Raw genomic sequence first — 11118 nt, forward strand, 5'->3', positions numbered from 1 at the left:
AGCTGTTTTTGACAGGGTAAAAAAGGTGTTTTTTACACTACCATTGAGAAATTTTAACCAAACTATGTTACAGACTTTTCATTAAGACCCTAAAGAATCATATCAACTTGTGGAAATTGGGCATCCTATGACCCCTTTAACGGTTTTGCTGTAACAGAATCTCATATCTGACGGTGCACTACAGATCAACAGAAAGCTGCAATACTCTTTAAAAGTTTGGGATTGGCTGCATTTATTTTATCATAAATACAATAAATATTGTGAAATATTATTTTAATTTAAAACAGCTGTTGTCTATGTGAATATCTGTTAAACTGTGATGTATTTCTGTGATGCGCAGCTGTATTTTCAGCATCATTACTCCAGTCTTCAGTGTCGCATGATCTTCAGAAATCATTCTAATATGCTGATTTGCTGCTCAAGAAACATTTCTGATTATTATCAATGTTGAAAACAGTTATTTTTGTGGAAACTGTGATGCATTTTATTTTTCAGGATTCTTTGATGAATAGAAAGTTCAAAAGAACAACATTTACTTTAAATCTTTTGCAACATTATAAATGTATTTACTATCACTTCTGATCAATATAATGCATCCTTGATTAATAAAATCATTATTTTTTAATACTTCAGTTAGTTTGTTTTCTGTGAAATCACTACTGTACTGCTGTGATGCTGTAAAATATATAGAGAAGAGTTGCCTGACTAGCATGGCTCATCGTATGTGAAGATCGAGATGCTCAAATGAATCTTTTATTGTGTCTCAGATTCCCAAGTTCGTCCTGAATCAGGTGCGCAAACACAACATGGAGAACCAGCGGAAGATGAACCGAGACCGAGTGGTTAAAAAACTACTGAAGAAGATGGCATACGACCGCGAGAGAGCCTCTGACAAACAGGAGAAAAACACTGAGGTGAGAGGAGTTACACAAACACAGAGCAGTACACGGAGCTGAAGGACGGATCAAATCTAAACGGGAAATATAATCAGACATCATAGACATTACAGTTGTGTGTGTGTCAGTGTCAGCTGAATGATCAGAGTTTGAGAATGTGAGCAGCCTCCTCTCTTACACCTAGTGGACAGACTGAGTGACTGCATGCAGTGACTGTCAGTCAGTTTGTCCTTCATCTGCTGCAAGCGATGCAGTGTGAGAGAACTGAATGGACAGATATAAGGCTCTCAGAGGGGGTTATTTCTACACACAGAAAAGATCCTGTGGATACAGACACTTGATTTGTATTTTAACCCTGTAAAGCCTGCTGTATTATTTGTGACCCTGGAGCACAAAAGCAGTCTTAAGTCGCTGGGGTATATTTGCAGCAATAGCCAACAATACATTGTATGGGTCAAAATTATAGATTTTTCTTTAATGCCAAAAATCATTAGGATATTATGTAAAGATCATGTTCCATGAAGATATTTTGTAAATTTCCTACCATAAATATATCAAAACCTAATTTTTGATTAGTAATATGCATTGCTAAGAACTTAATTTGGACAACTTTAAAGATGATTTTCTCAATATTTAGATTTTTTTGCATCCTCAGATTCCAGATTTTCTGAAAAAGCACATCAATGGAAAGATAGTTTATTCAGCTTTCAGATGATGCATACATCTCAATTTTGAAAAATTGACCCTTATGACTGGTTTTGTGCTCCAGGTTCACATATTTGATATGCAAGTTTAAATAATGATCAATATGATTAAAACTTGACTGTTAAACCCGTTTCACACAATCTACTCCATGCCTTCTGTCATTTTTTTTTTTATCTAGTCAAAGCTCTTTTAGTGTAATTATACAAGCGTCCAGCTTCAGCTGGAGCTTCACGTGTCTTTCTGCTGTCAGATCTTTACTGGTTTTGATCAAGTAAACGTCAGAATAACTGCAGCCATATTTCCAGATGAACACTTACTGGACTGAAGCAGCTTTTAGAAAAATCAGTGCGTCTCAAATCTGATCATCAGGATCTTTTGAGGAGCGCTTATTTGTTCATCTCTCAATCATCACTGGATTGCATTGCATTATATGTTTGGATCAATTCAATCTCATCTTACTAACACACATTATTGGAGATATAGAGTGACGACTGATATTTATGTAATTTTATACAAGTATCTGCTACACTGTTCAAGATCTCATTACAAGCAGTTCATCATATAAATACCAGAATCTGCAACAAAGTTTGGTTCTCTGAACAAAACTGAGCTGTTTTTATCTCCATATTCTCACTGTATCAGACTATATGAACCATAAAAGCCTGATGGATGGATGGAAATATGATACTCATCAATAAACATATATGCAAACTTTTTTTTAAATTTTTTAAAAATATTTTGTCAAGTTCAACAAACTGTTCCTTTAAAAATGTAGATTTTTCTTTGCATATGTTTGCATACGTGTCCCATGTTTGGCTGTAGTGTGGAGGTGTGTGTGTGTGTTTATGGTGTGTTTGCTGTGTGTGTTCAGGCTGAAGGAGGCTTCATAAGGGTCCAGGCTCCTCAGTTCTCGATGGTGTCCATGGCCATACAGCTGACGGAGGATTTAAAGGCCTCCGATGTTCTGACGCGCTTCCTCAGTCAAGAGAGGTGAGCAAAAACTCGAATAAGCACATCATAGGATGTGTTTGACAAGTGTGAGACCACTAGTGACTCGCGGGCTCTAATGGATGTATATCCAGAGTTGTAGTCTATTGTTTTAGGGGCAAAGTGTTATATTTTCTAGTGGTGACTGTGAAATGTTGTGCTCAGTGAGTTTGACTGTGTGTTGTGTCACAGGTCTCTGTCTGTGAAAAGAGAAGATCTGTGTCTCTATGAGATGGGAGGAAACATCAGTGAGTGTCTAATAAGCATCACATTAATTACAGCCACACAAAAAAAGTCACTCATCATACAAACCATGTATAGTTAGGATAGTAAAATAAATTGATCTTCAACTTAGGGGGCAATTAGATGCATTGACATTTAAGGGAGGAGAAACACTTCCCAAATCTTTGGTTGTTGATGTCAAAGGCTCAGACTGTAGTTTGCATATAGGCTTTATGTAGCATGTTTGTGATCTATGCAGCTCGTGGTAATATTAATACATTTCAGTTAGATTTTTTAGGGATTTTTGTGCCTCAAAAGTCTTGTGCCTTGATAGTTTTGCTAGAAAGTCGCCATGTGATGTGCAATTTAAAACCAGCAGCCGGATTTATGAAACCGAAAATACAATCAGAAAATACAAACTTAGAATTTATCCTCAACATTCTTAACTTCTTAAGTAGATTTTTGAATCGGAATGCTGTTGTGTGTGTGTTGGTGTGTTTGTCTAGAGGAGAGATGTCTGGATGAAGAGACGTACATCAAAGCTGTCCTGGAGCTCAACCCCAGTGCAGAGTGGGTCATTAAATCTGTCCAGCACTGACTGGGCCTCCCACAACAAGACATGCCAATCACCCCATCATGCCACGCGCCTTACAGTCCACCACAAACAGACCATTAAAGGGAAAGCAGCAGGATTCAGAGCCTAACACGAGCGATCTGTATATAGTTCACCTCCTCTGACATGCATTCAGCCCGTCCTCTGCCACTGCTCAAACCAAACAAATCGCACACGTCAAACACAAATATGGTTTTCAGTAGATTCTTGAGCAGCAGTTGTATGAACATCCTTTATAGTAGAAACCAAAAAAGCTCATAGTGTCCGTGGTGATTTAGTCTGGTTTGGCACTTTGGCACATTTTAATCGCTTGTGAAGGATAGGTTGTTTGATTAGTAAAAAATCAGAGACTAATTTACAAAGTTTTCTCAAAAATTTCACAAAAAATCTCCAGGTCACATTTCATCCTAGAAGAAGAAATAAACTGTATTTTGCAAGAAAATGTTGCCTGTTTTTAAGACTTTTGCATTGTAAAATTTTCATCATAATTCAATACGTTTCCACTCTAAATTCTTATTATTGTAACACCCAAAAAATCTCATCAGGCATCTGGAGTTGTTCTTTTGGGTTCTTTTTTAAATTCTCATTCTCATTACGTTCTCACTGTGGTTGAAGGAGTGAAATACTTCACGATTTCAGTAATATTTTGTGTTTTTATCATTGCAGTAAGCAGTCTTTTGTATTAAGGCAATAAGGACCTGGGGATATGCTTAATTATCGTGAAAATTGTTACAATGCACATTTTTATATATATATATATATATATATATTTTGTGTCTGTGTAATTTATATATATATATAAAAAATTTGCTCGTTAATTAACTTGTTAATTTTTCTTTTGGGGTAAAACATGACCCAGATACGTTCTTTATAGATTTTATGAGATGCACCCATCCACAAATCTCATTCATATTTAAATTATATATATTGCATGCAAATATTGTCTCAGACAAGTGAAGTACTGAGGTACACCTACGTTTCATACGTTTCTTCCTTAAACATTTGATGACATGCGAGTGATCTCTTAGTATTGTAGCAATCTCTGCTTTAAATCAGTCACATGATACATTAGCCATCACTGCCAGTAAACGTTTGCACTCTTTTACATGTTCAGTCGCTCCCAGGGATCTTGGATGTACTTTTTTTTTCATGTTGGAGATAATAATGTAAGTCAGATGATATTGTATATCTAAAGGATTCGTGACCGAAACAACTGGAATCAAGTTAGATCTCAGACCTCATAAAGTACTTCAATGGAGGGAAGCACTTGGCACTTAAACTGACCGTGTCTGATTTTATTTGCAACGATGCAGAGTAGTTTTGAACTGTGATTTTTATTTTTTACTGCTACATCTGATGTCATGCTTTTATTGTGCTGGAAAACTGTGAATATGGCGGAAAATGACTGCTGCTGTATGTTTTAATGCTTCTAAAATAACCACTAAATGTTTTTGTAAATAAATTTGTAATTCTTCATCTCCGTCCACTGGATTTTATTCACTGGCCTGATTGTCAGTGAAACTGTGCAGTTTAGAGAATGAGAATCGTTTTAGTCTTTACTCATTTACAGTGTTCCTGAAAGGCTTTCTGGACTGGTTAACCTGTGACAGGTTAGACGCCGTGTGGAATGTAACGTGGATGAAAACGAGGCTTTGAGGAATAGACTTTACCCTGGATTTTCACAGACAGGATCACATATGAGAGGAGCTCAGAGAAGCCATGGAGGAAGACTTTTGGTTGGCCTCAAGAATGTTCTGGCAAATCATCATATGGCTTGGGCTGGTCCACCCAGCGATGGAGTCTGGAGTTGGAAGGAAAGGTTTGAGGATCTTATGAACCTGAAGAACATGCCTTCACAAGAAGAGGCAGGGTTGAAGTTCTTGCCCTGAGATGCTGAAGGCCCTGAATGTAGTTGGGCTGTCTTGGTCAACACGCCGGCTCAACAGGGATTCAGGGAAAGCGGCTGGCAATTGGCAGATGGGTGTGATGGTTTTCCTTTAAAAACAGGAGACCAAGAGGGTGTGTTCCAAATATTGATATATCTCGCACTTTACTTGGGTAAAGCCTATGCCAGGGTACTGGAAAGCAGAATACATTGTAGTGAACAGCACATTCCAGGACCCAGTTTATGGCGGGGGCCCCTATCTGAGCACAATAATTGGCAAAGGTTTTCTACATTTTGATTGGATCTGGGTGGACTAGCATAATCAAACCAGGACAAATGCTAGGACAACAGCCAGACACCTCTTAGAGGGTAAGAAGACAGACCTCTGGTACCAAGCCCGGGAAGGACAGGACTTCTCATTGGTCAAAATGCAGTTTCTGCCCTTCACCCACCTAGAGACTGATCCCTAAGGTTTTGGCTTGTGACCACCATAAAAATTCCTTAGGACCTCCTGATGCAGCAGCAGTGAGTGAAACAAAGAGAGATCCATCCAAATCCATTCATAACTGGTTTTTTTTTTTTTTTTTTAAACACCCTTTTTATAATTATTCAGAGAAATATGTATTCTCAGTGACAGCGATGTGCAGCGCAACATCTTACACAAACTCAGCTGTTAATGGACAAATGAATGCATGCATGACAGTTCAATCTTTCTCCATCATGTTTGGACTTAATGCGTTCGTAACATTGTCAGAGACTGTAATAGATGAGACGGTAACAGAAACACCAACGTTCTGAGTCTCGTCCAGAGAGACAAGAGCAGATACACCGTTCTGAGTCTCCGGCCTGTAAGGAGAGAGACATTAACAGATACATTCAATGTCCTGAGTCTCCGACCTGCATGGTAGGAGACAATAGCAGATACATTCAGAGTCTCTGGCCCATGAGGAACAGATGTCAACAGACCACGTTCTGAGCCTCCAGCCTGTGAGGAAAGAGATAAACTGCATTCACAATCTTCGTCCAGAGAGAAAACAACAGATGCAGCATGTCCAGAGTCTCCATCCTAGAGAGACGAAGCGGATTGACCAAGTTCTGAGTCTCTAGCCCAGAAAGGCAGAAGACATACAGACATTTGCAACAAGGTTCAGCTTCGGTGAGCAAACCTTCACTTCAAGCTACTTTCGTCTGCATGTTCCAGACCAAGGACCTTCTGCACCGACTCCAGGGCCACATTTACTTGTTCCAGATTTTAGGACCCTTTGGTGCTCCAGGAGATCAGCATCCTACAGCGCTTCATGTTCAAGGCTGTTGAAGCAGATTCCTGCTCTTTTCCCCAGTTGACAGTTTCCACCAGCACAACCAGCGGAAGAAGTCATCACCACCAGACTGCTCATTCAACCACAGAGAATGTAAATATCACTTATCCAAACCCCTTCCAGAGACCGTGGCATTATTGCATATTATCAGTATATGATTTGCTACTTTACATTAGATATAGCTGATATATAGCTGATCAGTTAAGAACAAATAATCTTTCATTCTTCACAAGATGCTAATTGATGGACTGGTGTGGATTATTGTGATGTTTTTATCAGCTGTTTGGACTCTCATTCTGACGGCACCCATTCACTGCAGAGCATCCATTGCTGAGACACTGATGCAATGCTACATTTCTCCAAATCTGATGAAGAAACAAACTCATCTACATCTTGGATGGCCTTAGGGTATGTATATTTTAAGCACATTTTCATTTTGGGTTGAAATATTCCTTTAAGCAATTCAATTTACATCTTAACTCTGATACAATTAAACTAGCTTGATGTTCCGTGCATAACATCTGTGCTGTGTAGTTGAGACAGTGATGTTTGAAAAATGTAACAGTAAATTAAGCTTGATGTGAAGTATATTTAGTATACATTCTAATGTCAATACACAACACATCCTCGAACACAAGACACGTTTGAAAGATGAAGGACAGGTTTTAATAATGACACCAAACAGTAAACACTCAGAAAGACAAATTGATATGGAAAATATGTAATTTAATAAACCCTAAACCCCACACAGACCCTTTTAAATTGATAAAAACAATGAAATACACTAGGAGTTTACAGCAGTTCGGACATGTGCTGTTTTCCAAATGCCCTGCACTGACCTACAGACAGCCATTACATTCATGCAAACAAGAATCATGCAGATTGTTCTGTAATACTGCTAACAAATCAGGCCAAAAGCATAACAGTTGAAGCGATGTAACTTTAAAATTATGTATAAATAAAATGTGCGTATTTGCCCTAAACTTGATCATTTTTAATATATGCTTGTGTAATGTAATTGAAACTGTCTGTTATTTTGGGAGGAGGTAGAGGATTTAATTGTGCATGTACGGACCTGGTAAAACCACTTGCATTTAAAGTGTTACAGTTCCTTGTATTGTGTCAATAATATGAACAAGCATGTTTAGTTGTAGACATTTGTTCATGATGTCCAATATGTTTCTGCAGAGGATCGGAAGAACATGCCGTTGTTGTTTTCTACATGATAAGAACGTGTTTGCGGCAGTGTGATTGCACAGTGGCTTGTAACGCGTGTGTGTACTGGTGAAATGGTGTCTGGATGCAGTGTGGCGCAGACAGCTGTCCGCCTCTCATGAGGTCACACACAGCATTCAACATGGCCTTCAGCTGGGCTTTATCTGCAGAGAGAGAGGTCAAGCACAAGAGACATAACATACATGAGTGTCGACTCAAGACATCAAGATGTGAAACTACCATGTTCTTACAGTTTCGTCATATTCATTCAACCCTTTATTTGACTTTCAGTAGCTCTTAGTATTGTGTTTGTTGGTTTACCTTCCCTGTGTTTTCTTTTCCACTGCGTCAGCCAGAAGCCCGTCAGAGTCACATTGTGGAATATAAAGGATTTCTGCATGACGAAATAGAATATAAATGTTTACAAAGTTTGTTTTATAAACAGGAATGTTCAAGGTTCAATACAAGTTAAACTGTTTTGGTACATACAAGGAAATAAAATACTGTACATGAAGATCATAAACTCACAGCTGGGATCTGGAGGGGTCTTTTGGACATCCCTCCGTATGTGACCATTGTGCCTCCATAACTGAAGATAAAAAAGATTTTCTTTCATTTTCTTATAAACTACTGTAAAACTGCAATATGTGAGACACTTACTCAAGATTAGAGAACACAAGTCCTCCGCTCAAGCCTCCTACACAGTTCAAGCCCAGTTTAGGTTTGGGAACCTCCTAAGAAAAATGTCTGATTACGCAATTCTGTAGAAATCACTGAAAATGTATTTTGTTGCAGAAGAGTAGAATCCCCCACCTCAAAGACCCGATGAAGCCCTGTTGACATGACTTCCTCTTCTGTCACCACATAATCAGCTCCCAGTGACTGAAGCTCATCGATCAGCTCAGCACGGTTTGGTCTGAGTTCAAGAAACAGTTTGAGAGATCCATTATATGGGACTTTGTACCACATGGGATTATTACAAAGTACTTCTTTGTCTGTAATGAATTTGTTGCCTGTTGCTTTGCTCCAAAGGTCTTCTGTACCTGTCTCTGATGATGTTGATGGTTTTCAGGCCCAGTGCTGCAGCGATCTGAATAACAGCCTGTCCCACTGCACTGTTAGAGGCGTTCTGAATCACTGTACAACCTACAGACACACAGATCATAACAAACCACTGATAGCCATGGATAACATTTGGTAAGATAGAAATAATAAACCATTACATGAGTTTTCATACCAGGGGTGAGTGTTTGAAAGTCATGCAGCATCCTGTACGCAGTGCAGGGGTTCACGAAGATGGTGGCGGCCCCCAGAAGAGAGACATCTTTAGGAACAGAGATGATCTCATCCTCTTCACACACAGCACCTGTCCTCCATGTACCTGACACACACACAAATGCACAGTCATTAAAATGAAATACAAAGTTCTGTTATGAAACTCTAGATGGCGCAGGCTGATAGGTTCTAACTCAATCTGATATAATAACATGATTATTCACATGGTGCAGCCGATTGGTTTTAGTTGCATCAGCAGCCATTGAGCTTGCTGTTTAACATTCAAATACTTGGCTACTTCAGAAAGCCTCCACCTTCCCCAGCTCCACCTGTATAGATCTGCTGCGGGATGATTTCATGTATAGGGTTATTTCATATATGCTACATGTGCAGCAGCAGTATTTTTTACATGTTCACAGCAGCATGTCTGTGGATGTATTGGCAGTACCTTGGTACTTGTTCTGCCACAGCAGCAGCATAGCAGATCTATTCCGCCAAGACCAAACACATTAACATTACCATGTACAGTGGGTACGGAAAGTATTCAGACCCCCTTAAATTTTTCACTCTTTGTTATATTGCAGCCATTTGCTAAAATCATTTAAGTTAATTTTTTTCCTCATTAATGTACACACAGCACCCCATATTGACAGAAAAACACAGAATCGTTGACATTTTTGCAGATTTATTATAAAAGAAAAACTGAAATATCACATGGTCCGGGGTCTGAATACTTTCCGTACCCACTGTATATTACCATGCTAAAGTCTCAGAGAGTTTTCATGACAGAAATTATGTGTTGTCTTTACTTTGTAAATTAAGGACAGTTTTACTATAAGAAGTGTTTTAATTATGTTCCCCTCAATCTATATCCTCATATTGAAATGATAATGTCTGCTGATATGCTGTTACTATTGTGTAGTTTGGTGATGCAAAGAGTGAAAATTAGACAATGGAACACACTTATTAAACATGGGTACGGCATACAGAAGGTGAAAAGATTTAGAGTAGTGATGCCGAAGTTGCTTCTTTGTTGGGCAGGTAAGGGAATTAGTTATTGTGTAGACATTCTCTAAAACATTAGTATGAGTATAATGGCTCATTTCCACCAAGTGGTATGGTTCAGTACAGTACAGTACGGTACACAATTATTTCCGTTTCCATTGTCAGAAGTTGTGAATGGTACCAAAATAGCGAACCGTACCATACCACTTTTTTGGTACCCCTCCATTGGGGTACCTAGCACAACAAAAGGTACCAAAAGGGTGGAGCTAAACTCACTGCAGAACGTTGATTGGTTGACTAGAATTGTCACTTGCGTGTGTTACAAGGGGAATGAAGCATCTCCTTCACTCGTTCCGCCATGCTGTTCATGCGTGTTGGGCTTGTTTACATCCGAGAGTGCAAACACAAAAAAAATAACACTGTATTTTATAATTGTATATTTTCACACACATACACACAGACAATAGCCGTTTCTCAATAATCGTTCTTGTCTGTTCTTGTGGACTTGTGAAACGGCATCAGCCGTTACACAAAAACCCGCATAATTTTCAAAATATTACTGTTATTGTCATGAAATGTAGTTCTGTCATGACAACTCTCGGAGGGATTGGCATGGTAATGTACATGACAATTTTAATGTATTTGGTCTTGGCGGAATAGACCTGCTATGCTGCTGCTGCGGCAGAGCAAGTACCGAGACTTGCAACTGCCAATACATCCACAACATACTGCTGTGAGCATGTAAGAAATATTGCTGCTGCAAATATAACATACATGAAATAACCCCCATATAGCATACATGAATCACCTCGTAGCAGACCTATACAGGTGGAGCTGGGGAAGGTGGAGAGTTTCTGAAGCAAGCTGCACTGCTACGGCAAGCTCTAGTCATATATTTGAATGTTGAGCAGCGAGTTCATTGGCTAAGAGAGAACCAATCAGCCATGTGATAATGATGTCATTATGTCAGATTGAGTTAGACCTATCGGACTGGGC

At 39.0% G+C, this 11118-nt stretch overlaps 2 protein-coding genes across 2 annotated transcripts in view; one reads left to right on the forward strand and one right to left on the reverse strand.

Annotated features, from left to right (window-relative positions):
• Positions 1 to 4190, forward strand: part of LOC107653144 (rho GTPase-activating protein 18-like) — a 42658-nt gene extending 38468 nt beyond the window's left edge. Inside the window, exons 12-15 of the mRNA XM_016439789.1 lie at positions 768 to 914; positions 2473 to 2591; positions 2781 to 2836; positions 3317 to 4190. Of these exons, the coding sequence (XP_016295275.1) occupies positions 768 to 914; positions 2473 to 2591; positions 2781 to 2836; positions 3317 to 3408 (414 nt within the window). The 3' untranslated portion in view covers positions 3409 to 4190. The remainder of the gene's footprint in view (positions 1 to 767; positions 915 to 2472; positions 2592 to 2780; positions 2837 to 3316) is intronic.
• A 3061-nt stretch (positions 4191 to 7251) lies between these two features.
• Positions 7252 to 11118, reverse strand: part of LOC107653147 (trans-2-enoyl-CoA reductase, mitochondrial) — an 11932-nt gene continuing 8065 nt past the window's right edge. The window contains exons 4-10 of the mRNA XM_016439791.1: positions 9080 to 9223; positions 8886 to 8988; positions 8656 to 8758; positions 8503 to 8576; positions 8371 to 8431; positions 8164 to 8236; positions 7252 to 8006 (exon numbers count right to left, since the gene is read on the reverse strand). Coding sequence (XP_016295277.1) covers positions 7846 to 8006; positions 8164 to 8236; positions 8371 to 8431; positions 8503 to 8576; positions 8656 to 8758; positions 8886 to 8988; positions 9080 to 9223 — 719 coding nt within the window. The 3' untranslated portion in view covers positions 7252 to 7845. The remainder of the gene's footprint in view (positions 8007 to 8163; positions 8237 to 8370; positions 8432 to 8502; positions 8577 to 8655; positions 8759 to 8885; positions 8989 to 9079; positions 9224 to 11118) is intronic.

This window comes from Sinocyclocheilus anshuiensis, unplaced genomic scaffold (genome assembly GCF_001515605.1).
Source record: "Sinocyclocheilus anshuiensis isolate Anshui unplaced genomic scaffold, SAMN03320099.WGS_v1.1 scaffold1518, whole genome shotgun sequence".
NCBI lineage: Eukaryota > Metazoa > Chordata > Actinopteri > Cypriniformes > Cyprinidae > Sinocyclocheilus > Sinocyclocheilus anshuiensis.